General features: G+C 43.3%; 1 protein-coding gene across 1 annotated transcript in view; it reads right to left on the minus strand.

Annotated features, from left to right (window-relative positions):
• LOC141494088 (SCO-spondin-like) overlaps positions 1–26968 on the minus strand; it is a 74144-nt gene that overhangs the window by 19531 nt on the left and 27645 nt on the right. Inside the window, exons 43-64 of the mRNA XM_074195245.1 lie at positions 23530–23671; positions 23277–23430; positions 22815–22881; positions 20302–20359; positions 18138–18284; positions 13385–13555; positions 13051–13215; positions 10586–10765; positions 10385–10507; positions 10085–10214; positions 9789–9914; positions 9136–9227; positions 7718–7891; positions 7116–7280; positions 6479–6731; positions 5106–5152; positions 4668–4838; positions 4046–4177; positions 3911–3924; positions 1844–2052; positions 1605–1651; positions 975–1316 (exon numbers count right to left, since the gene is read on the minus strand). Of these exons, the coding sequence (XP_074051346.1) occupies positions 975–1316; positions 1605–1651; positions 1844–2052; positions 3911–3924; positions 4046–4177; positions 4668–4838; positions 5106–5152; positions 6479–6731; positions 7116–7280; positions 7718–7891; positions 9136–9227; positions 9789–9914; positions 10085–10214; positions 10385–10507; positions 10586–10765; positions 13051–13215; positions 13385–13555; positions 18138–18284; positions 20302–20359; positions 22815–22881; positions 23277–23430; positions 23530–23671 (3109 nt within the window). The remainder of the gene's footprint in view (positions 1–974; positions 1317–1604; positions 1652–1843; positions 2053–3910; positions 3925–4045; positions 4178–4667; positions 4839–5105; positions 5153–6478; positions 6732–7115; positions 7281–7717; positions 7892–9135; positions 9228–9788; positions 9915–10084; positions 10215–10384; positions 10508–10585; positions 10766–13050; positions 13216–13384; positions 13556–18137; positions 18285–20301; positions 20360–22814; positions 22882–23276; positions 23431–23529; positions 23672–26968) is intronic.

Consider the following 26968-nt stretch of genomic DNA (forward strand, 5'->3'; position numbering starts at 1 on the left):
ACAAAAATATTCATGGAAGCTCTTTTCATGGTGGCAAAGAATTGGAAATTGAGGGGCTGCCCATCAATTGGGGAATGGTTGAACAATTTATGGTATATGAATGTATTCTATCATATGTGTTCTATAAGAAATCATGAGGAACAGGATTTCCTGGAAAATCATGGAAACCTGGAAAGATTTATATGAACTGATACTAGTGAAATGAACAGAAGTATTAGAATATTATACACACTAGTAACAACACTGCATGATGATCAACTATGATCAACATTTTCAGCAGTTCAATAATCAAAGACAATTCTAAAAGACTTGTGATGGAAAATACTATCCATATCCAGACAGGGAACTATGGACTTTAAATGCAGATCAAAGCTTATTTTCTTCAATTTTTAAAAGTTGTCTTCTGTATTATGTCGTTTTTTTCTCTCTAATTTTTTCTTCCATTTAGATTTGATTCTTCTTTCACAATATGATTACTATGGATCTATGTTTAGAATAATTGCACATGTAGAGTACATATTAAATTACTTTATAATTGTAGGGAGAAGGGAAGGGAGGGAGGGAGAAAAAAAGTAAAACTCAAAACTTTGCAAAAAAATGATTAGTGAAATCATTGCATGTTGTTGGACAAACAAATTAAAATATTTTTTAAAAAATAAAATAATCAAATGAGTTAATCAAAAAGAAAAAATTATATTCAAGTAAATTATTTTTCCTGAAATTTTCTATCTACCCTCCCCTCCCTTCAACACTAGAAAGAAAGGAGATTAAACAGTCAAACTAGATCTGGTAGGAACTTAAATCGTTTCATCTAACCCCCTCATTTTACAGATGAGGAAGTTGAGTCCCAGAGAGATGCTGTACATCTGAATTCACATAAGTCATAAAGAACAGCTAGAATTTGAGCCCTGGTTCTCTGACCCTAAATTCAATACTCTTTTCACTATATCTCTTCATTTTTTTCCTCTCCTTACCTGGGCAAGGTCCAGAATAACAGGCACGGGTATCCAGGTGCAGAGTGGTGCCATTGCAAGAGGGACTATCATTTGGGGAGCAAAGACAGGAGCCTGCTCGGGAGGCAAGTCCAGGGCCACAGCTTTGGGAGCAAGGTCCCCATGGCTCCCAGGAGCAAGACACAGGCATCCCTGGACAAAGTTGCTGCCCACAAGGCTGGGCTTGGGTATCTGGGCCCAGGCAAGGTAGCCCCCCATGTTGTGGGGGTGGAGCAATACAGGCTCTGGTTCGAACCTGGTTTGCACCCCCACAAGAAATTGGACAATCTGACCAGGGGGACCACGGTGTCCAAGCCCCAGGCACTGTAAAAACAGAGGTCAGAGGTCAAAGGAGTCAGGACAATGGGGTATAGGGCATAGGAGCTGAAGGGGACTTCAAGCGGTTTCTAGAAATGGGTATTAACAGAATCTCAGCCTCTTTGGGTCTTAAGGGTCAGATGGGAAAATGAACAGCAATGAAGACAGACTGGTGGGTCAGCTTTAGTAGGAGGGAAGGAATAGACCTGAGCAGGGTTGTAGGTGGGGTAGCAGCAGAGGAGGAAGCAAAAAAAGGCAAAGGTGGAGACTGAATGGGAATTAGGGGTAGTGCACCTGCACATTCAGTGTCCTGGCAAATAATGCCCTCTGGAGTACAGGAGCTGGAAGAAGGAGGTATAGACTTAAATCCCTGGAAAGCACAGCTAGAACAAAGCTCAGAGAAATCAACTCCTCCCCTCAAGTATTCCTCCCAGCTTGGTCCTTTTAGCCTGTATTTCTGTCATTGCCTGGCCCTTGCCCAATGTGCCACCCCCATCATGGCCAGTTGTGTCCATTGCTGCCTCTGAACTCACCACTGCTGACACTCTCCTTGCAGCCAACTGTCCCCAAGGACCTTGAGGTGGCTACCATGTGGGCACAGAGGTGGGCACAGGGGCTGGGGACAGGGTTTAGTCTGCGACTGCTCCTCTCGGCACTCAGGGGCCCACGAACCAGATGTAGATGACCTGGGTGGGGTAGAGGGGAAAAGCAGAGAGTGAGAGGGGACTCTAGGGATCCTTTCCTAGCAATCTGAAAGGACATGCAGATGAAGGTACAGGGTGGTGCAAAGACAGAAGGCAAAGAGCTAAGGTTTGGAGAGACATGTAAGAGGTTGGGAAAGTTAGCCAGGATGGATAGGCAGAGAAAGGAAAGAGAATGTGCTGGGGAGGGGGACCTGAGAGAAGAAAGAAGAGAGAAGGAAGAGGAACAAGGAGAAGAAAGGAGAGGAGGGAAGGAAAGAAGAAGGCAGAGGAAGAGGAGGATAAGGAAAGGGAGGTAGGGGAAGGTAGAAGAAGAGAAGGGGAGGGGAGGAGAGGGGAAAGAAGAGGAAAAGAGGAAGGAAGGAAGGAAGGAAGGAAGGGAGGGAGGGAGGGAGGGAGGGAGGAAAGGTCCCAAAGAAAACCTTTCTAAAAATGCAGAGGAAAACAGGAGCTCAGAAGGGGATGCAGACAAGCTGGGAAATGTTGGCACTGCATACTGAATTTAACCATTGTTTTCTTTTTTTAGTTTTTGCAAGGCAAAGGGATTAAGTGGCTTGCCCAAGGCCACACAGCTAGGTAATTATTAAGTGTCTGGAGTCGGATTTGAACCCAGGTCCTCCTGACTCCAGGGCTGGTGCTCTATCAACTACACCACCTAGCTGCCCCAATTTAATCAATTTTTAAAAATATCAACAGTATGTAATTGATTCATAATGCCCTGTTTTCTCCATTTGGGAGTCTTCTTTGTATAGGGAAATGTGTTTGTTGATGATTTTCTCATTCAGTATTTAAAAAATGTTTTAAAAAGGGAAACTTCATAAAGGGGTGATAATTCAGGGAAGGAAATATGATTTGTAGGGAGAGGAGACCGATTCAAATTGAGAGAAACAGCGCCTAGGAAGAGGGGGACACTGAAGAAAAAAAGAAGCACAGTGGAGGAGAGAGAAAATGAGAAGAAGAGAGGCAATGAGGGTCAAATCAAGATAAAGGAAAAATAGGCAAAAGACATTAAAGGAGAAAGACAAGAGTGACTATAGAATTAAAACAGGAAGGAATCTTGGTAATCTTGTCTAACAGTTCTCAAAAGATATACTGAGAGTTCAATGTGACTGTGACATTTTGGATCTTATGTCATTATAGATTTTTAAAAAACTATAAATAATTGTGTTTAATAGATATTTTACTTACCCTCTATACAAAGTCTGGTGAGCATATTATTCACAAAATAAACAAAATATCTCTCTTACCCCTATGCACTAACTTTAAAACACAGGAGACCCTGAACTTTTAAAGTACCCAATGAAAACAGTTGTAATCATTGAAGGGAAGTTATGCATGTTCAGTTATCCTGACTCTCCTATGGTGCTATCAACTTTAGAGCGATAGACCTGGAATGTGGCCTCAGACACTTAATAGCTGTGTAACCCTTTACCTGTGCTGGCCTCATTTCCCTCAACTGTAAAATGGGAATAATAATAATAATAATAATGCCAAATTCTTCCTGTGAGGAATGTGAAGAATAAATAATATACGTGTAAAGCACTATATAAATGCTATCTATTCTTATTGCTATTAAACCCAAAAAAGGCTAGTCTGACCCTTTCATTTTATAGATGAGAAAATTGAGGCCCAGAAGAGTCATGATTTGCTCAAAGTCGCACATGTAGCAAGGAGTATATCCAGAATTTGTACCCAATTTGTTGAGGGAGAGGCAGACAACTGGAAAAGAGAAACATCAGAGGAGAAAGACCTTAAAGGATAAATATCAGGTGGAGATTGAGATGTCAGGGAGAGAGGAAGAAAAGCCTTAGGGGAGATGGAGCTGGAACAAGGGAAGGAAAGGGTGGGAGGGATCCAGAGGATTGAACAGAGAAGAGAAAGTGCTAGCTGAGCATCAACCAGGAGCCCCCGCACTACAGAAAGGGAGAGGTCTCACATATCCCATAAGGAATTATTCTGTGAAGGGAGGTAGCAACATTGACCTTGAGGGAAGAAATTTCACTGGAAAAAGCCATAATCTAAGATGGCCCTCACCAGTACAAGGCTGCAGCCCACAGGTGGAGAAGTCAATAGGGCTGTGGGGGGTGTTGCCTCTGGTCCGATTCCTGTAGCCACCACCACAGGGAACAGAACAGGGAGACCATGGACCCCATTCTGTACCAGGACCTAGAGATGGGATGAGAATCATTCCAGCATTCCACTATGGCTCATATTCCTGGCGGGGGACTCACCTCATCTCCTACCTACACAGCAAGGGCTCACTACTGTTCATTACAGATCTCACACAAATGCTTTCAGGTCACCTTCCAGTTTCTCAAGGGGAATCCCTCCAGAAGTCATAAATGTCACAATGATGTAGTCAGATTTAGAGTTGTATGAAATCTTAAAGATCATGGAGTCTAATGTGCTTATTTCACATTTGATAAAAATGAGGTCCTGAAGTGAAGTGACTTTTTCCCCAAGGTCTCTTTTCTAGGGAAGGCTTCTTGGAGAGGTCTTTTATAAGACATAAACTCTCAAAGTATTTGGAGGGACTTTCAGGGTCTATCCTGGAGAAGGTCCTTTGGGGGAAATCACTTGAGGATGAATCAAGGAAAATCTTGAGAAGGGAGTGGCTCCTGGTTAGCATCATTAGGGTTGCAGACCTTTCTCTCACCTCGACATAGCTGCAGGCTACAAAATTCAGCCTCCACACTGGGACCCTCACATTCAGCACCTCCAAAAGCAGCTGGGGGTGCTGTGGCTGCCCGGAAACGTCGTCGAAGGCCCACATTACAACTTCGGCTACAAGGACTCCATGAGGTCCAGAGGCTCCATCCACAGGTCACTGTCAGGGCACGCAGATAGATAAGAGTCATATTTCCCCTCCCTCATTCTAGCCCCAACCATTCAATGACATCAAGTCACACTCCTAAAGGAGCTGGTTGTGTGTGTGTGTGTATGTGTGTGTGTGTGTGTGTGTGTGTCTGTGTGTGTCTGTGTGTGTGTATGTCTGTGTGTGCCTCTGTGTGTGTCTGTGTGTGTGTGTGTGTGTGTGTGCATGTGTGCACCAACCCACCTCTGCCTCAACAGCAAACATAGGAGACATAAGTACCTGGGCAAGATTCAGAGCTGCATTTCATCTCTCCAGAGATGCATGTGCTAGAGAAAGAGGAGAAAAGAGGCCAAGTGAGGTCCAGTCTAACCCTAAAAAAATTCTTTTTCTCTTCCCTTCCCTCACCCTTCCCCAAATAATTCTCTAAACTACTGTCAAACTACTGAAAGTATGGAAAGAGTAACTGCCTAGATAGATCAAAGAGCCTTGTTCACCCCTCAGTCAATTGAAGGGCAACAGATTATTCTCTGTACAATTATATATTGAAATTCTTCTGATTTGTTAAGTGATGGAAACACCATATATTTACCTATTTTTATTTCCTTATTTTCCCTAGGTGGGGCAGGGTAGAGCAGATAAGCATACCATTACAAACCCTGGGTTACAATTAGGAAACTTTCTCTTTGGCTAAGAAGGGATGTGGAGGGATTAGACCAATGATTCCAGGCAGAACACCCAATGGCTGAAACCTTTGGCAGGGATGGAGTCATTTTCTGGTGTAAAAAGTATCATTTCTTAATGGGGAAGAATGAAGAGGAGAGGAAAAAACAGACATACTCAATCACACACCAAGTTAGGACCACCTGGGAAAATATGTCTAGATGGAAAACTTTAATAGAGATTCTTAACTTGTGATCCATAAATTTAAATATATATATATATATAATATATATACATATATAAATCATTCAATATAATTAAGTTCCTTTATAGACTATGTATTTTATTTATTTAAAAATATAATTCTGAGAAGGAGGTCAAAGGCTTCATCAGATTGCCACAGGAGTCCAGGATACAAGAAAACTTAAGGACTCCTATTTTAGAAGAACTTAAGTATACCAGACATACCAATTTGAAAAACTGGATAATTTTCCTCCATTCATACTTCCAATTACCTTTCTTAGTATATTAGTTCTGAACTTTCACATTCTTTTTCCTTGTAAATAAGTCATCCATGGTGCACACTTGTAGTTTTGGGGTAGTTTTCAGCTGGGATATAAAAGGAAAGCTCCTAGACTCAGGCATCTTGTTATATAGCAGCAGCAAAGGTGGATGACAGAGACAATTAGGAATGACTACAGCAGATATGTGAACCTAGGAATCCAAGTAGGACTAGCATGGGGAGGTGCTTACTCGAATTAGGGTTCAGTGATCAGTGATCATTAGAAATCAGAGAAACAGTCATGGGAAAAGATCCCTTGGATTGGTTCTGGCATCTCCAGGAGAGCTAATCTGATTCAGCCTGGCTTCCAGTCCTGGCATACAGCCGTTACATTCATATATTATCTAAACTGCTTTTTGAGACCCAGCATTCACCATCTCCCGGGGCCAATCCTTCAATGCTTTAGAGGCTCTGACAAAGGGCAACCTACCAATTGTTGCAGGAATCGAGGCGCGCCACAGCCCCGGGTGGATAGAGCTGCCCATGAAGCTGGCAGGGACACTGACTAAGGGGCATGCAGCTGGCATTGTGCAGGAAGAGGCCAGGAGGGCAGGTACAGCCAGAGTCACAGATGCCCGTGCATTCCACACCTGTGTCCTGTGCCAAACACAGCTGTGGACATGGCCCTCCCTCCTGCTGACATTGCTCCTTGGAATGGAATACCATGCCCTCAGGACAATGGGCTAGCAACAAACAAGAGGGAAAAAGAGGGTTATTCCCATCAGGACCCTATCAGAGGACTCTGGGGCCTGTACCTAAGGGGAGGAACCACAATCTTCTGATTTTTCCCAGAGGCCTGAGTCCTTAGACATTTAGCCCTATTGCCAAACCCTTTGGAAATAGGCCTTTCTTTTGGGGAAGAGATGAAGAAAATTGGAACAGCTCTACCCAAAAGCATCTGCCCCAAAATTAGGAAGTAGATAGTGGAAATTCATCGGAACAGGGGCAGGATGCTGGTGCAGGAAGGATGAGTAGCCTTCTTTGTGGCAATGTTGGCATATTTGCTAGGTTGGGTGTGGTCATGTTGAGTGATGGGAAAGGCTAAAAAAGAGGTAGACTTTCCATACCTGAGCAGGGCTGGGTGTGGCAGTCTCGGGTCTGGCTATGGGGGCCCTGGCACTCAGGATTCCCAGAAACTGAGCCAGAGCATCTGCGTCCACGGGTTTGAATACCCCCATCACAGTCAGCTGAGCAGGAGGACCATGGCTGCCAAGGTGTCCAAATACTAGACACTATCAGGAAGGAAAAGGTTACCCCAAGACCCAAACAGGGATACAGGAAAGTCTGCAGGAGGTTAGATGAAGAAATAACAGGAAGACAGACAGGAAGGGGGACAACAATTTGGAGACTCATGAGTCTTTCTCTCTCTCCCACAATGACTCTGCTCCCTCTGAAGATGGAAACAGTAAATGTGGACCATTACAGTCCTGACCTTGATCCTAGGCATCCCCAGGGACACAGGGAAAGGGATTCTGAGTATAATGAATGGGAGACTTCCCAGTATTGTGCCACTTCTCTGGCTGAGTAGTGTGACTGTGATGAACCAACCTTGCTTAGGAGTCAGCCCCTCAGGAATTCGGCACCCCCTCCCCTTTGACTTTCCCCCATCAGACACACTGTCCTCTTCTTCCCCCTGCCCATTTCTCCTGCCTAGGATGTAACTGAGCACCTGGACATGGAGGGAGGCTGCAGAGCTCTTCTTGAGAGGGCTCCCCAAGGCAGACTACCCCCTCAGAGCTGGGGCAGAGGCGAGAGCGGTGTCGCCAGACAGGGGGTTCTCCAGGGACAGAGCAGCTTTGGGAGCAAGAGGACCAGGGTGTCCAGGGAGTCCAACCCAGGAGCTCTGTGGAGACAAGAGGAAGAGGACAATGAGGAGGAGGATGGAGAGAAAGGGCATAAAAAATTTCAAGGAAACTCAGGGATCCCTAGAAGAATTAGAGGGAACATTCCTTCAGCCTCTACCCTCTGTTGTCTGCTCTTCTCTCCCTTGGCCACCAAATAAAATCATGGATGCAAAATATCTCATAAATCTTAAGGTTCTATAAGAAAAGGCTGCTACTCCTAAGGATGGTAAAGTGGATGAAGAGCCAGTCTCTAAGTTTAGGAAGACCCAAGTTCAAGTGAGCCTCTGACACATTTTGGCTGTGACCCCAGACAAGTCACTTGATCTCTCCATGTCCCAGGCAACTCTCTAAAACTATGAGTGATAGAAGAAAGGAAACTACCATTTACCCCTACTCTGGGTTAAGTGTGTTACAAATATCACTTCACTTGAGCCTCACAACAGCCTTTGAGATAGCTGTCATTATTTTACAGTTGAGGAAACTGAGGCAAATAAAGGTTAAATAACTAGGTCACACAGCTGTATTTGAACTCAAATTTCAATTCTAGGCCAAAAATGCTATGCACTGGACCAACTAGCTATAAAAGATGCTGACTGGCTTTGGTAGAGAGGGTCTCCTCATCCAGGAGCTCCCTGCACAGTGAAATTATGCTCTCGAACCCCTCCCCTATTATTGAATATCTCAGTTGCTCTCAGACTCCAGCCTTCACCTCTATATAGTAATCCCCTAATCTTGAGTTCCAGAGCCTCAATTCCCATCATCAGACAGATAAACCCTCCTGTTCTCCCTACCTCCCCCTAAGATAGCACCTTAAATTCAACTTATCTAAAACCATGCCTTGGTCAAGGATGCCACCAACCATCTTCCTATGCTTAGAACCTCCCAGGTAACTTAGATTCCAGCACATCCCCTGTCCTTCCCAACCTCACCCAAAACTACTCATTCTTTCCTGGCTCAGTCCTAGCCCGGACCCAGGAACCCTCAGCTCTGGACCACTGCAGCAAGGTCCTAAGCGCTTTCCATCTTGTCTCTCTCTGCTAATCTCCAGAGACAATGTGATATAATGGAACTCTTATGAGCAGAATATTTATAGCAGTTCTTCTTGTCCCAGTCAAAAACAGGAAACAAGACAGGAGCCTTTCCACTGGGGCCTGTCTGGACAAATTGTGGCATAGGAATTCAAGGGAAGGGAATAGTGCTACAAGAATACGGCTGGTGCTCTCTCCCCATCCGTTGACCTCACCAGTACCACAGTCGCTATGACAGGCCTGAACTTCTTGCTCATTTCCCTCACAAGGGGCCCCTCCGGAAGCTGCAGCAGGGTTGTTAGGAGACCTGAATGGAGAGGAGAAAGGCCACACCATCACTAAGGGCATCCTCCTGCATTTCTCTCTCTCTCTCTCTCTCTCTCTCTCCCTCCCTCCCTATATATATTTATATATATATATATATATATATATATATATATATATATATATATATATATATCTTTCTCTCTCTCCCCCCCTATTTTTTTTTTGAGTCTTCATGATCTTCCAGCCCTCTGTTAGTCTGAGGTCACAGGTTCTTTCCCTCCTCACACCCCTAATTTCTTTTTATATTCTCTCCAGGCCAGTCCTCTGCCTTTCTCCCCTTCTCCTTCCTACCAGCCCCTCCTTCCTTTTTCAACCTTCCCTTCCCAAACTTGACTGTACTGTATCTATCCCTCCCCAAACCCACTCTTCTCTCCTCACTTTGACCTCACTCCTCCTCCTTTCAGCTCTCCTTCCTCTACTCTAATTTCACTTTATTCCTTTTGCTTCCTTTCTTTTACTCTTGTCCTTCTTCCTACCCCCTATTAATCTCCCTTACCTATTCCTAATTTTCATGCCATCCCCCACACACATACACACACACCTGAACCTGACCCGGGTTCCAGGGCCACAGGAGTGGTCACAGGGGCCCCAAGAGGACCATGCTGACCAGCCACAAGGCACAGGACAGTCCCCTGGCTCACAGTGAAGAGTTCCATCTTCACACACACTAAAGAGAGAAGACAAAGAAGTCAGAAAAAGGAAGAAGTTGGAGGAGAACTATGAGTGTTAGAATTTCCCTCATCCAGGGCTTGGGGCCAACCTTGGTCCTATCTCTACTCCAAGCCTATATGGTGCCTTTTTCTGTGCTCAGACACTCACAACCATGTACACACTCACCATCGGCTGCAATTATCCATCAGAAAGGACTCCTTGGGCAGCTTTATCTCTGGGCCCACTGGACAAGGACACTGGGAGAGTGTCAGACACTGGGCATCATGGAGAAGGAGTCCAGGGGGGCAACGGCAACCTAGGGGTAAGGGAAATGAAATGGGAGAGGCATCAAACTGAGGGAATTGAGAAATGGGGGGGGAGGATTAAAGAATCTGAAGGGATTGGGGTGGGAGAGGAAAGGTCAGCTCCAAGCAGTTTGTCTACATGAACCCTGCCCATGCCCTCCACTATGAAGGCCTTTCTTACCTTCCATACAGTGTGAGCTACAGTTCCTCTTGGCTTCAGGATCCTGGCAGGATGGTGGGCACTGGGGCACCAGGCCCTGATGGCACTGCTCAGAGTTCACATATACAAGATCCGGGCCACAATCTAGGAGGCAGATGGTTATGGAATCAGGGAATGAACACTAAGATAAACTTCCCAGCACAGGCATCTGTCCCCCGGTACCTGTACCACCACCGCAGGGCTGCAGGCCACAGGGTAGGCTCTCCTCTGGTGCCCCAAGGCAAGGAGCACCCCCATTCTTCGGCGGGGGATCTGTGCAGCTCCGCCCACGTCTCTGTTGGCCACCCCCGCAGAATGCGCTACAGGGGCTCCAGGGGCCCCAGGAAGTCCAAGCACCAGGTACTGCAGAGAAAGGGAAGACAAGCCTGTAAACTGAGGGAGATTCCCTCAGTATGGCAGAGCGTCAAGGGAAGAGAACTGAAAGGAATGAGTATTCAACTCCATTTGCCAGGCCAGGCTGCAAAGCACTTTACAAATATTAGCTCATTTGAGAAGGCCAGTGCCTGCTGGAATTGGCACCTGTAGCCTCTGGCCTCTCCATTCTTTTGGGCAGTGCCAAAGGTGGGCACAGACTCCAATCCCATTCATACTGCCCACAGGGAACCCTCTTGCTAACATGCTCTGGATAGTGACCTGAGCTTTTAAACACCAGAACCAACACCAGAAGAATAGGAGACCATCTAGATACCCGAATAGAGGAAAAATCGGCTACCTAACCTGGGTGTGCTGCTTGGGCCAGAGAGTGCTGGATTCTAAGTAAATAAAGGCAGAATCAGGATTGCTCTACAAACAAACCCCGGGGTCAACCATGAAGCCTAGCAACCACTCACATTTCCCTAAAGTAAAAAAAGTACTTTCTTCACAAATAAACCCATAAGGTAAGAAGCACAGGTGTTTTTACAGATGAGGAAACTGAGGCTTAGTCTTGAAGGGATTGGCCTAGAATCACACAACTCATAATGAATACCAGAGTTCTGTTAAGTTACTTCTCAGTTGTATCCAACTCTTTGCTGACCCCATATGGGGTTTTCTTGGCAGAGACACCGGAGTGGCTTGCCATTTCCTTCTCCGGCTCATTTTATAGATAAGGAAACTGAGGCAAACAGGGTTAAGTAACTTGCCCAGAGTCACACAGCTAGGCCGCATCTCAGGCCAGATTTCAACTCGGGAAGTAGAGTCTTTCTGATTCAGCCCCAGTCCCCTATCCACAACACCACCTAGCTATCCAGTGAAATTCCAAATCCTCTTCCCAGTAGCGGCTCTATTTGGCACCAGCTGTGGGATCACAAGGATCCCTGGAGACTCAGCTTTCTTAGAGAATGGAAAAATTGGCACCCAAAGGATTTTCAGAGGCTCCGTTTTCCTATCTTTAAAATAAAATGGACTGGGTTACACAACACTCACAATCTAAAATCCTGATGGGCAGACCTCAAAGGTATGTAAAGACATTGATGAGGTAATGTTGTGTGTTCTGCACAGACTCAGGGGGTAGGGGCCAAATCTCATCTAAACTGGGGGGGGGGGGGGGGGGTGCAGCAAGATGGTACAGTGAATAGAGCACCAGTCTTGGAGTCAGGAGGACCTGAGGTCAAATTCGGTCTCAGACACTCAATAATTACCTAGCTGTGTGACCTTGGGCAAGTCACTTAACCCCATTGTCTTACAAAAACAAAACAAACAACAAAATAAACAATTCATAATTTTTTGTTGTGGTCTGGAGGGAAGGCAGACATTCTAGAAAGATCTTCCAGACCTCCTCTTGTTTCCCCTCCATTTCTCCTCTTTATTAACAGCAAATACTCATAAAAAAAAAAGCAATGATGAGCTGGGAGGGTAAGAGGAGGAAGGCCAATCAATAAAGGGCAAAAAGGAGAAAGTTGACTAAGAACTGTCCTCTAGAGTGCCCTCTGGTGGACATTTCTGGCAACTAAAAATGAATTAATTAAATGAATGAATGAATGAATACATAAAAGGTTTCTATTTCCCATAGAAAGTCCTGGTTAATAGTATACTAGGTTGGAGTCGGGAGGACCTGAGTTCAAATCCAGCCTCAGACACTTGATAATTACCTAGCTGTGTGACCTTGGGCAAGTCACTTATCCCCATCGCTTTGATAAAAAATAAAAACAAAAAAAAAGAGCAGACTAGGTTGACCAGGACAGAGAGTTGTGGAGGTGTTATATTCAACCCAATCCTCCAGAATTTCCAATGCAATGAGTTTTCTAAAGAGGACATTTTCGGGCAGCTAGGTGGCACAGTAGATAAAGCACCGGCCCTGGAGTCAGGAGTACCTGGGTTCAAATCCGGTCTCAGACACTTAATAATTACCTAGCTGTGTGGCCTTGGGCAAGCCACTTAACCCCATTTGCCTTGCAAAAACCTAAAAAAAAAAAAAAAAAAGAGGACATTTTCCCAGGTGAGATTCTGGATCTTGGGGTCATCTGGGTGACCTGGAGCAAATTACCATCCTTTTCTGAACTTCAGTTTCTCCATTTGTAAACTAAAGGGTCTGTGCTCCCTTCTAGTCCCAGATCCTGTGGACCCTGGATGGAGGGAGGGTCATGTCCCTGGGCATCCTCAGCTGACAGGGTTCCCTGTACAGGAGGGAGCCCACACACCAGGATTACCAGGGCAAGCTTGCAGGAAACAGGAGCGACTTTGGAAATTTTCTTGAGGACAGTCACCACCAGGCAGTGGGGTTCGAAGCAGGGCCCTCCTCTGAAAGGACACCCCCAATCCACAGCTTCTACTGCAGCTGCTCCAGATAGACCAGGGTGCCAATATGCAGTCAACTGTAGGGTAGAAGAGGAAGAGGGACAGCATCAGAACCAAGGAGAAGGCCTAGGGACACAGGCATTAGGGAGAGGCTCAGCATTAACAAGTATCCAGGGGATGGCTAAGCAGGATTGGCTCCCCCCACCCAGGGCTCATAGATGCCAGGCTGCCCAAAGGTTTCCATACCACAGCTGTCCTCATCAGAGCCATCCTGGCAGTCAGGGTGCAGGTCACAGCGACGGTCAGCAGGAAGACACTCACCACTGAGGCAGCTCAACTGCTTTGGGGAACAGACAGCCCCCATGGCTGGCAAGGTGGGCTGTGTGGCTGTGGGCACCACAAAAGTTGAGGTTTTCGCTGCCCATGAAGCAAAGTGGAGAAAGAGACAGTTGTCTGCTTGCATTTTTGCTAATAGTCCCCACCTCCTCAACTAAATTTCCAACCAATTAGGCATGGCACTGGCTAAACTAAGACCTAGGAACCCTTTCCTCCTGCAGAGTAAATTATTTTGACTAAGGATTAGCCCAACTTCCTAGATTCATTTCCATTCTTTACACACCAAATTGCTTATGTGAGTGTGTAAGCAAATGAGCATATGAAAAAGGATTTTATTAAGTTCTTATTAGTGATAAAGGCACACCCTTAGAAACTGAATGTTTTTCTTGGTTAGCTTTGAGTCTGAGGGCAGCTAGGTGGCACAGTGGATAGAACACCAGCCCTAGAAAATCCAGCCTCAGACACTTGACCCTTGTTAGCTATGTGACCCTGGGAAGTCACTTAGCCCCTACTGCTTCACCAAGAGATAAAAAGTCTCTGATTGTATTTTTTGAGGGGCTAATGCAAAAGTTCTTATCCTGGGGTTCATGGAACCCCAACAAATCAATCCACCACTGGTCCATGAAATTTTAAAGGGTTAGAGCAAAAGTTCTTAATCTGTAGTCCATGGACTCCCAACAAATCAATGGATGGATTCCACCGCTAGTCCATGAACTTTTGAGGGGTTAGAGCATAAGTTCTTAACCTACAGTCCATGGACCCCCAAAAATCAGTGGATAGATTCCAAAGCTGGTTCATGAACTTAGATAGAAAAAAAATCTTTATTTTCACTAATTTTTCATTGAAGTTCAGCATTTCTTTTGGTTATTTAAAATTATTTAATTCAATTTTTTTTTGCAAGGCAATGGGGTTAAGTAATTTGTCCAAGGTCACACAGCTAAGTAAGTATTAAGTGTCTGAGGTCAGATTTGAACTTAGGTCCTCCTGACTCCTGGGTCAGTTGCTCTATTGACTGTGCCACCTAGCTTCTCCTAATTCAACTTTTTTTTTTTTAGTTTTTGCAAGGCAATGGGGTTAAGTTGCTTGCCCAAGGCCACACAACTAGGTAATTATTAAGTGTTTGACGTCAGATTTGAACTCAAGTACTCCAGACTCCAGGGCCAGTGTTCTATCCACTGTGCCACCTAGCAGCCCCCTAATTCAATTATTTTTAAAAATTATTCTGCATCTGTCCATAAATTTCATCAGACTGCCAAAGGTATTCATGTTGCACAAAAAAATTTAAGACTCCTTGGACCGTAGCAAAATAAAGAACTCATTACATACACTAGGCTGGGCTCTGCATAGCCCTTATCATCATTTTTATCCCTTAGTGTCCATGGATACCCTTTTCTGCTTTCCTAGTCCTTATTAAATGAGCTCTGTGCATCCTTTCTCCTGACTGGGCAGCATCTGGGTATTTCTGATGTCAGTGAACAGGAAAGCTAACTAGACATTCTCTGAGCACCTAGGAGAGTCAGTCCAGGTACAAGGGCCCAGAAAGGTTAACCAGAAGAGACAGGGCAAGTTGAAAAGGCATCTACAAGAGATGACTGCTCTATGACTCAGATCTACACTCCGTCTGGCTCTATCCTCCTTAGCCAATACTCTACCTTTCAAACTTGCCCTTCTGGTCTTGGTGGAAGCCCCAAGCCTTATCCTCAGACTTGGTCTCCCTCGTTGTTGAGAAACAATTTGTCTCTGTAACTTCATTTGATCTCTACCCTAAAGTGGTTTCTTCTGTCCAGTGAAAGAAAACAAGCTCTTGACCTGAGCAACAACTCTGTTTATGGTTTCCTGCTGCCATCCACTGGGCTCTGCTTGCTATGACTTCAGAGGAGCTCAATTTGACTTAGGATTCAAAATAGAAAATGAGAAAGAAAAAAATAAATAAATAAATCAAAAACAATATATAAATAAATAGATAAATGAATAAATAAATAAATAGATAGATAGATAGAGTAGATAAATAGATAGATAGATAAATAAATGTATGTATAAATAAATGAGTGAATAAATGAATAAATAAGGAAATAAACAGATAAAATAGTCAGAGGGTTAGAACTGGAAGGGACCGAAGAAATCATCTAGTCCAACTCCTCATTTGACAGCTGGTTCAGAGAAACAAAGACTTGTCCAAGATTTCACAGAGAACTAAGATTCAGACCTAGGTCCTCTGATTACAACAAAAGCAGCATTTTTCTATTGTTCCATGAAAATCATAAGATTCAGGTAGATTCAGAAGGAAGCCCTCCTCTCCTTTTCTCAATCTACTGTAATAATCTGGCTTCTAATCCCACCACTCACCAGAAGACCTTTCCAAGGTTAACAGTAATGGGTTAAATGCTAACTTCAATGGCTTTTGGACCCTCTACAGTTTTCGACAACTTGACTTCCTAGATACTCTCTCCTTCTTCATCTTCTTTACAGTTGTTTGTGTTTTTTTAATTCTCCTTCCTCCCCTCTGCCTATTCTGTTCCATCTATCTTGAAATATCTCATCTATCTTTATCTGTTGTATTTACTGATTTATCTATGTACACTTTTTGTTCTCTCAATAGAATGGAAGCTCCTTGAGGGTAGAAACTTTCAATTTTGTCTTTCTCTCATCTGAACCTAATTCAATGCCTTCCATGCTGGAGGCACTTAGTAAATATGGAACTGAAATAGGATGAAGTGACTCATCCAAGGTTACACAGTTAGGAATTCAATCATTAAACTTCTGATCCTGAACTATCTTCATCACACCTCTCTGGTTCCTTCCAACACTAACATTCTGTGAGTCTATTATTCTATGAAAGCTTCCCAAACAATATCTCATGGCTTTATCTTCCAGGCTTCCTCAGAATCTACTATAGTGTACAGAGAACTTCATAAGACATGGGTGCTCATACCTTTTGATCCAGCAATACCAAAATAAGTCTATATCCAAAAGAAATCATAAAAAAATGGGAAAAGTGGGGCGGCTAGGTGGCACAATGGATAGAGCACCGGCCCTGGAGTCAGGAGTACCTGAGTTCAAATCTGACCTCAGACACTTAATAATTACCTACCTGTGTGTCCTTGGGCAAGCCACTTAACCCCATTGCCTTGCAAAAAAAAAAAAAACTAAAAAAATGGGAAAAGTCTCACATGTTAAAAAAATATTTATTGCAGTGACTATTTTATTTTTTTTATTTCCTTTTTATTTTTGGCAAGGCAATGGGGTTAACTGACTTGGCCAAAGTCACACAGCTAGGTAATTATTAAGTGTCTGAGGTCACATTTGAACTTAGGTCCTCCTAACTCCAGTATGGGTTCTCTATCCACTGCACCACCTAGCTGCCCTTATTTTGCATATTTTATAGTGGCAAAGAATTGGGTATCGAGTCCATCAATTGGGAAATGTCTGAACAAGTTATGGTATATGAAAGTTAAGTTAATAAATACTATCATTCTATAGGAAGTCATATACGGTGGGACTTTGGAGAAGCATGGAAATAATTACATATGAACTGATGCTGAGCAAAGGGAGCAGAAGGGAGCAGAACCAAGAGAACAATGTACACATTAACAACAACACTGTGAGATGATCAACTATGATGGATGGAGCTCCTCTCAGCAGTTCAGAGATCAAGGACAATCCTGAGAGATCAGTTATGGACAATGCCATCCCTATACAGAGGTAAGGGGGGGAAAAAACCATGGAATCTGAATATATACTGTGTTCACTTTTAAAAAACTTCTTTTCTGTTTTCCCTCCTATCTCATGGTTATCTTTATTTCCCCTTAGTCCTAATTCCTCTTACCTAAAATGATCAATATGTAAATATGATAAACATATACAACTTTTATCAGATTATTCGCTGCCATGGAGAGCAGGGAGAGAAGGAGGGTGAAAGAAAAATGTGCAACTCATAATTTTGCAAATGGATAAATGCTGGAAAAACTATCATAGCATATAATTGGAAAAATAAAATAAAGTATCAATAAAAAGAAGTAGCAGGTGCTCAATAACTAGTTGAAGGAATGAATAAGTACATGAATAATGACCAGAATTCTGGGCTAAAGTCAAGAAGACCAAATCAACTTTGAATACATACAAGTTCTGTGACCCTGGGCAAATCACTGAACCTTTGTTTGCCTCAGGTTCCTTACCTGTAAAATGGGGATAATAGTAAGGTTGTTGTGAAAATCAAATGAGATCATAATTATAAAGCCTGGAATAGTAGGCAGTATGTAAATATTATTATCAATATATTGTTATTATTATTATTATCATTATCATTATCATGAGCACATTCTATAAGACAGGCTGGAGTCAGCCAATCCCCTTTCATTTCAGTTTCTTTTTCTCTAGCTAGTACATCCCAATCTGGATCACTGGCCATTCCCTTTCTCTGAAAGATGAAAGTGGGAAAAGAAACTCTTGACCTTCCTTCTCACATCTATTCTACACTACAAATGTATTCATTCACATAATTATTTAAGTCCCTACTATGTGCAGATAAGCCCTACTCCCTGCCTTCTTAGAAATTACACTCTAGTACCAGTCTTGTGGTCCCAGGATTTGAAAAAAGAAAATGATTTCCTGCCTGTCCCTAGTTCCCAGCCCTTAACACCACCCACCAGCTCCCCAATCTTACCACAGTGTAGCTCATCAGAACCATCAAGACAGTCCTCTTGGCCATCACACACCTGCTTGGGGTCCACACAGCCTAGAAACTCACAGGGAATCTGATCTGGGCTGCACAGTACACGAGGGAAAGGTGACCACTGGGTAGAGCTTGAACCTGTGGGCATCATGTCCATCCCATTTGCTCTGGAAACATGGACCACTTGCCCTAGTCTCCCTTAATCACCAGTTCCTTTCAACCTCAAGGTGCCCAGTCTGTCTCTATTCCCATCTTCCCTCACTCCTTATCTTGGAATAGATACGGTCTTGGCATCAGGAGTCAGGAAATTCCAGGTCCAGTCTTGGCTCTACCATGAGATTTTGGGCAAATCATCTAACCTCTCAGAACCTGTTTCCTCATCTATATAATTGGGATAAATCGCCCCACCTAATTATTGTGAGGAACAAATGAAAACATTTCCTAAACATGATATATCATATAAATCTGAGCCATTGTTGCCATGATGTCTATACCAATGTAAGGAATCATTATAGCTATGGTGGGCAGAGGACGTGAGGTGGGCACAGTCACTGAAGCAATTTTAGGTTCAAGAGTCTGGATCCTGTGTGGTGAGGAGATGGGGGGCTCAAGCACTGGCTCCTTTGTACCTAGGTAGAAAGGTTCAGAAGCTGGAAAAGTGTCCCCTGGGAGGAGACCAAGACTTGGTTCTGTCCAGGAGATACGCAAAGACAGGAATTTAGCTAGGCTGAGACCCGGGAAAGGAAATTCTTGAACACCAGGAAGAAAGGAACTGAGGGAGCAGCTGTATTTGGGGCAACCACGTGGACAGAGCCATGGCCTGGAGTCAGGAGGATGTGGGTTCAATTCTTATCTCAGATACTTAGATGTGTGACCCTGGGCAAGTCACGTAACCTATTTCCACCTTGTTTCCTCATCAGTAAGGTGGGGATAATAATCACACCCACTTCACAGGGTTATTGTGAGGACCAGATTAAGATAATTGTAGTGTTTACTTAACAGTGTCTGGATCATAGTGAGCACCATATACATGTTAGCTATCATCATTATTTTTTCCTTCCTCCTCTTCCCTATCATATGGTCTGACGGGGACTTAGGTGACCTGGATGGGAGTGGCCTATATAAATAAGGTAAGGCCAGGCCTTCTAAACAGAAAGGACTTGGGGGACTTTTTAGTGACTTTTAATAGGATTCAGCTCCCAGGGGAGTTTGATTGAGAGACTTGAACTTCAATAGTGAGCAAGGAGATATTTTCTCAAGTTTTGTTTTGTTTTTTGTCTTAGATTTATGCTTTATCTCCCCTTCCCTAGCACTCAGAGAGTGGAAGTACTGAACCTGGAATCAGAAGACCTGAGATCAAAGTCAGTCTCAAATCCTTAGAAGCTGCATGATCCTGGACAAGTCATTTAACTTTTATCATTTTCCTCCTTTCCTCCTAACAGCACTTGTCTCAAAAAATTGTGGAGAGATTCAAATGAAATCCTGAATGTAAATCACTTTGTACACAAAGCATTAGAACTTCTTTATCCTCTCAATGCAGAGCAAAGCATGCTATGTTTACTTTTTTTTTTTTTTTAGGTTTTTGCAAGGCAAATGGGGTTAAGTGGCTTGCCCAAGGCCACACAGCAGATTTGAACCCAGGTACTCCTGACTCCAGGGCGAGTGCTCCTATGTTTACTTTTTAAAATGTCTTTTGTGTTTTTTCTTTCTCATGGTTTTCCCCTCTTAGTTCTAGTTCCTCTTTTACAAGATGACTAATATAGAAATATGTTAAACACGATTGTACATTGTGTACTATCTGATATATATCTGAGTTTTTTGCTGCCAAAGGGGAGGAAGGAGGGAGGGAAAGGAGAGTAGTAGAAAAAATGGGGACCTCAAAAACTTGTAAAAGGATGAATGTTAAAAACCACCTTTGCATGCAATTGGGCAAAGAATAAAAGAATAAAAGAATGGAGATGGGGGGTGGAAAGAACTGCTTTTTCTTCCTCCTCCTCCACTTTCTTATCTAGTTTTTGTTGTAAAGGATAATTTCCTGGATGATGGAAGGTGGGAAAATAGATTTGGAAATGAAAATAATGTCAAAAGTAAATGAAATCAATTAGTTTAAATATTTTTTAGAAATCACTATAAAAAAGTTGGCAATTGTAATTACCTATAGTGGGGATAGGTGACCCCTGTCCAGGTTTCCAAGCTTCAGTATCCAAAGGACCCTAGGAAGAAAAAGAGTTCAACTCCCAAATCCCAGTTGTGATTCCAATTCTGCCATTGCCCATATGTCCATGAGTCAGTGTATCTCTGGCACTCCTATTCTGATCAAAGGCTCTAAGGAAGAATCTCTCCATCACTATAGTTTCACTGCCCCAGCCCACAGTCATTTATTCCTCTTATTTTCACTGTTTCTATCCCAGATCAGAAAGACACATGAAAACTAGCTTAACTTGAGTCGATCAACATCATTGGTAGGTGGTGCCCTGCCTTCAGGGGACTTGTTTCCCAACAGGGAAAGTTGGGGGGGGGGACCTACTGTTCTCTACTATTCTCCAGGGTTTATCTATCTCCTCTAAACTGATACCTCTCAACAATCTTTTCAACACTAAAGTATTTGCATGTGAAAACACACATCATATATATTATATACACATATAATCTTTATACACAGATATGTTGTTGTCAGTTACTGTTCAGTCATTTCAGTCACATCCAATTCGTCATTTGGGATTTTGTTGGCAAAGATCCTGGAGTAGTTTTCCTGACACATTTTACAGATGGGGAAACTGAGGCAAACAAGGTTAAATGACTTGCTCAGAGTTATAAAGCTTAGTAAATTGTCTTGAGATTGGATTTAAACTCAGATCTCGTGACTCCAGGGCCAGTGCTCTATCCACCGTGCCATCTTAGTGTTTTATATATAGATATAGATATAGATATGGCTTCTAGATAGTGCTTTACACATATACTGTTATACAGATATATACATATAGTGGATATGCATGAGTTTTATACCTATATGTTATTATTTTATTAATATACCTATAGTTATTATACCAATATATAATATAAATTATACCTATAATTATACCATTATAATATTAATATAGATTATATTTATACCTATATGTTATTATTATATGATTATATATTACATATACAAAAATGTGTATAATTAAGTATATAGTTCTATATATCACATTTATACCTATTTGTGTGTGTTTCCATGTCTAAAGATGCAGAGGAAAACACTCTATCTAGAATCAGTGGACCTGGTTTTGATTCTGCTTATTACCTCTATGACTTTAGGCAAGTCACTTTCTTACTTGTAAAATGAGAAGGTTGACTAAGTGATCTCTAAAGTCTCTTCCAGCTCTCCTGAATCAGACTTTTAGCTTCCTGAGGGCAGGAACTATTTCCTAGTATAAAGAAGTAGCTCCTAAAAATCCAGGACCCAAGAACAGGAGCAACTAGAAGTATGCCAGAGTCAGTTCCAACCAGTTCCCAAGAATAATTATTAAATTTTCAGTATGAACATTAATGCCTCCAAATTCAGTAAAATTCTACAAATCACAGTTTGGCTTATCATTTTGTCCATAATTGAAGAAAGTGATGAAAAAGATACCAACAGTACAGAATAAATTTTTTTAGGAACAGGTAAGTGATGCAGTAGATAGAGTGCTGGTTCCAGAGTCAGGAGAAGCTGAGTTCAAATCCAGCCTCAGACAATTGATAGTCAGTAACTGTGTGACCTTGGGCAAGTCACTTAATCCCATTGCCACAAACAAAACAAATAAAGGATCTTTGTTTAAAATGTATCTTTTGTTTTTAGAAAGCAGGTTGTTAAACATTTACAAGCATACCCCTGGGCTAAATTAATTGTAAAAGATGCAGTCATGCTAGATGATCTCTTTAGCAAGCTCATCTTTATCCCTGGGATGAATCAGAAAGAAAACAATATAGACAGGAGGAAGGATGATGGGGCACAGCTCTGGGTGACCTTGAAAAGTCCATTTCTGTGAGTCCAGGAGAGACTTGAAGAGGAGCCCAGATCCTGACAGGATATGCAGAAGAAGAGCAGAGCCAGAAGCAGGGAAGCCAGAAGAGGCCGAATGTAGTGGTGGGGGAGTGGAAATGCAGGCAGAGAAGTGGGGACTTTGGAACTGAAGCTGCCTGGACACACTGAGACAGACTGTACTGTTGAGGCAGCATCCCAGCGCAGGATCTAGGCTTTGCCACCTGTGCAACCTCTGGATAACCAGCCTCTCTGAACCTCAATTTCCTCACATGTAAAATGAGGGCTTTGCTTTCCAGCTCTAAATCTATGATTTTAAGATCTTAGCAGAAGAATGGGAGGGAGAGATATGTCCCAAGCTTTACAAATATTATCTCATTTGATCCTCCCCATTTTACAGCTGAAAAAAATTGAGAAAGACAGAGGTGAAATGACTTGCTCAGGGTCACACAGCTAGTGAGCAGCTGAGATAGGATTTTAACTTGGGTCTTTCTGACCCCAGACCCTCAGTCACTAGTGAGTATAGAGACAGAGTAAAGAGGTGAACAGGGAGGACTAATCAGGGAAAACTTCCTGGAGGAGAGGAATGTGGGCATAGGAGCATCCCCCTTCCTCTCTCACGATGCCCCCATCATTATGCCTCTAGTCTTTTAGCTTCTCACCTCCTTGGTCCAGGGAGTTGGCTGCATGAGGTGAGCAGGAAAGACTGATGTGGTGTAGTCTCTGGGCCTGAAAGGAGTCAAGGAACCTCAAGTCAGCCCTCCAAGCCTCAGACTTCCAGCCTGGAGTCCTTGGTTCCTTTTCCTATAAATTGGGTCTTGGGTAATATGATGGGACTTCATCCATGGGAGACAGGCAGAGGGGAGGGACACTGTTCCCAAGAGTTGAGCAGAGCTGAGTAGTGGCCCTAGGGGCTGTCATAGGGTCCTCATTGATACCACAGAGAGTTGGCCCAGATGATTTCTAAAGATCACTCAAGCTATGGCCCCAGAACTGCAGTACAGAGAAAAGTAGGGCCTTTGCTCATAGACAAGACCCGAAAATGCCCATGAGCAGAATGGCAGCACCCACCCCATCCCTGGAAATCCCTATGGTTGGATGGGGTGGCAGTACCTAGACTGTACCTGGAAGTACTTGAAAGCAGGGTAGCACAGTTCTCTTCATCAGAGCCATCTCCACACTCTTCTACACCATTGCACATGGCCTCCGGTGGAAGACACACACCATTGGAGCAAAGGAATTCCTTTCCTGGACATGGTGGTGTCATTGTGGTAGACACTGCAGGGCAGGCATATGGAGAGGGGGCCTTGCTGGGATTCTACTCTATGATGGCTTCTAGGTCCTCTCCCTATCCTCCCCACACACACTTCTCCAAACCTGGATCACAGCCCAGAAGCTCCACCCTCAGGAAGATGTTGTGGTGGAAGTCATGGGGCAGTACTCGGACATGTCGTGCTTGCACCAACCGACCAAATGTCCTCACTGCAGGTGTGGAGTCATCCCAGTTTCCTGGGAAGAGCTGTTAAGGTGAGGAAAGGGGGAATGGGCACTCAGACCCAGTAGAGGGGATATATATATTTCCCCCCCCATAACAAATTCCCTTTCTCCTTAGCCCTCTTCATAGGACACTATCTTCTGGCCTTCACAGAAACCTGGCTCTCTAGGCCACCTTCCCCAGCCTAGATTGCTCCTTTTATCAAGCCCTTCATCCTGATTCACTGACCCAGGAGGAAAAATTGCCCTGCTCCTTATTCCCCTGCTACTTTCAAGTCCTTTCTCTGGTGTCATCCCTCCCCAACCTTTCCTCCCTTGAGATTCCACTTGTCTCTCTGTGTTCCTTTTCCTAGATCCTTTCTACCATAATGTATTGACCCCTCTTCCTCCATTTCTCAAGGAGCTCAATATAAATTCATTCTCATCCCTCCAAATCCTGTCCTCATGCTTGGAGATTTTAATAAAGATGTTAATATCCTCTCAAACACCCTGGCCTCCCAAGTCATCAGCTTCTTCAGTACCTATCAATCAATCAGTATTTTGTAAGCCCTTATATTAAGTCTTATATTAAGCCTAAATTAATCAATATCAGGCTTTCACTCAAACACAGTCACTCACTAGGATGGTCATACTTTTTAGATAGTGACATCACCCATTATTTTTCTACCTCCATAGTATCAAACACTTCATCCCCTAGTGATAATCTTTACTTCCAATCTTTCTTCCTTCTACCCTTTCTTTCTTTTATCCTTAGTCCCACCCCTTTATGTCTCCTCTGACATTGTTCCTGTAGTCATCCTCTCTCCTCCTCTAATCTTCCCATAAACTGGCCCCTTCTCCTCTACCAACAGACATGCCTTGTCTCCCACTAAGTTTTGAAAAAACTCTCCCATGATCCTATGATCTCCTCAAGTTGCTCTCCCTTGTTTGTCCTCTGTCCTCATACTTCCTTATCACTGCAACATTTCATCACCTCCTGGACACTACTCTACTATTTGCTCCTTCACAGAGTCCCTTGATAGGTCATTATTCATGTCCTAACCCCTAACTAGAGATGATCCCCAAAGCTCTGTACTGGATCATCTTCTCACTCTCTCAATGATCTCAGCAACTCCCATGGGTTTAATTATCATCTCTATATAAATGACTTTAAGATCTATAGATCAAGACCTAGTCTCTGTCCTGAGTTCATCACGGAATATCTACTGGTCATTTCCAACCATAAATTCCCTAGGTTTTTCAAACTCAACATGCCCAAAATAAAATCCATTATCTTTCCCCCCACCAAAAAAATAAAACTCCATCTTTTTTCCCAACTTCCCTATTTCTGTTGAGCATACTACCATCTTTCCGTTTACCAACCTTCTCAACCTCAGAGTTAACTCCTGCCCCACACAATTTAGTTGTCAGTTCCTATTGATTCTACCTCCTCATAATTCTTTTTCATGCACATAGCCTCTACCCTGGTTCAGACCCTCGTCACTTCTCATTTTCTCTCTCTCTCTCTCTCTCTCTCTCTCTCTCTCTCTCTCTCTCTCTGTGTGTGTGTGTGTGTGTGTGTGTGTGTGTCTGTGTGTCTGTGTGTATATCTGTGTATTTGTCTCTCTGTCTCTGTCTGAATCCTTCTTTGTCCCTGTCTCTCTCTGCCTCTGACTTATCTCTCTATCTCTGTCTCTCCATCCCTATCTCTGTCTGTGTCTGTCTTTCTATTTCTACGTTTGTCTCTGTCTATATGTGTCTCTCTATCTCTCAGTCTCTCTCTGCCTCTCTGTGTCTCTCTGTCTCTGTCTCTCTCTCTCTCTCTCTCTGTCTCTCTCTCTCTCTCTCTCTTTCTCTCTCTCTCTCTCTCACACACACACACACACATCTCCCTCATCAAACTGATCCTGCACAGAACTTCCTAAGTGCTATTCCTACCTAAGACAGGGCTGACCCTTATCTAGAAAAGCTCCAATGACCCCCTATTGCTTCTTCTATAAAATTCCATTTCTTTTGTTTGGCATTAAAACCCCTTCACACCCAGGCCCAGCCTCCTCTGACAGACTTATTACCCATCACTCGCCTTCCCACTCTGCAGTGCAGCCCAACCAGCTACTCCTCCTACAACGTGACATTCCATCTTTCCTCTCTGTATCAACAGTCAGTTGTTAAGTCCAGTGACCTTTTCCAGGTCCTCATCCTCCTTGACATGTCTACAATTTTTCATATTGCTGATCAGAGCCTCATCCTGGATCCTCTATTCTCCCCTGGTTTCTTTCTTTGGAGTGGGGTTATTAAGGGGGAGAAGGGGGAATTGGGATTTTGGATACATCAAGTTTGAGATACCTATGAGATTTCCAGTTGGAAATGATTAGTAGATAGTTGGTGATGAGCTCAGAACAGAGACTAGGTCTGGACATATAGATCTGAAAGTCACCTACATAGAAATGGGGTTCTATTTGAACTTAGGTCCTCCTGACTCCAGGGCCAATGCCCCAAGCACTGTACCCGAGCTTCCCCTTCCCTGTTTCTGGGACACTTCTTCCTAGTTCTCTTCCTGTGTTCCCGACAGTTTCTTCTTAGTCTCCTTTCCTAGTTCATCAAGCATGTCCCAACCCCTACCCAAGGGTGTCCCCCATGGCCTCATCCTGAACCTTCTCTTCTCTCCCTTATTGATCTCAGTAGCAACTATGGATTCGGTTCTCATCTCCACACAGATAAAAGTAAGACAATAACTGTACATACACACTTATTCTCTCTGTAAATAAAAATCTGGATGAAATATCTAGCATGCAGTTGATAATAGGGAATTAAAGTCCATTAAAGAGATTATGGTTGGAATATGAATCTAGAAATAAGACTGAAAATTTTGTACACACACACATGCACGCATACTTTTGGAGAGGGATTAAACCTGTGACTTCTTTGGTGAAAGGTGAGGAAACTGCCGGTAACAGCACAAGACTCCACCTATTCTGCAACTTATATCTTAAAAAGTTGTCTGGGGCACTTAGAGGTTAAGGGTTACATAATCAATAAGTGTTATAGGCAGGATTTGAACCTTTGTCTTCTTGACTAAAAAACCAGCTTTCTATCTATCATGCCAAAGCAAGTTCTTATTTTATACATATATATATTTAAAAAACATATAAACAAAAGGTTGCTTAGTATTTCAATTGTGTCCAATTCTTCACAACACCATTTGGGGTTTTCTTGACAAAGCACTGGAGAGATTTGCTATTTCCCACTTAACCCTGATTAAGAAGTCACTTAACCCTGTTTGCCTCAGTTTCTTCATCTGTAAAATGAGCAGGAGTAGGAAATGGCAAACCACTCCAGTATC

This window comes from Macrotis lagotis, chromosome 7, assembly GCF_037893015.1.
Source record: "Macrotis lagotis isolate mMagLag1 chromosome 7, bilby.v1.9.chrom.fasta, whole genome shotgun sequence".
Classification (NCBI taxonomy): Eukaryota; Metazoa; Chordata; class Mammalia; order Peramelemorphia; family Peramelidae; genus Macrotis; species Macrotis lagotis.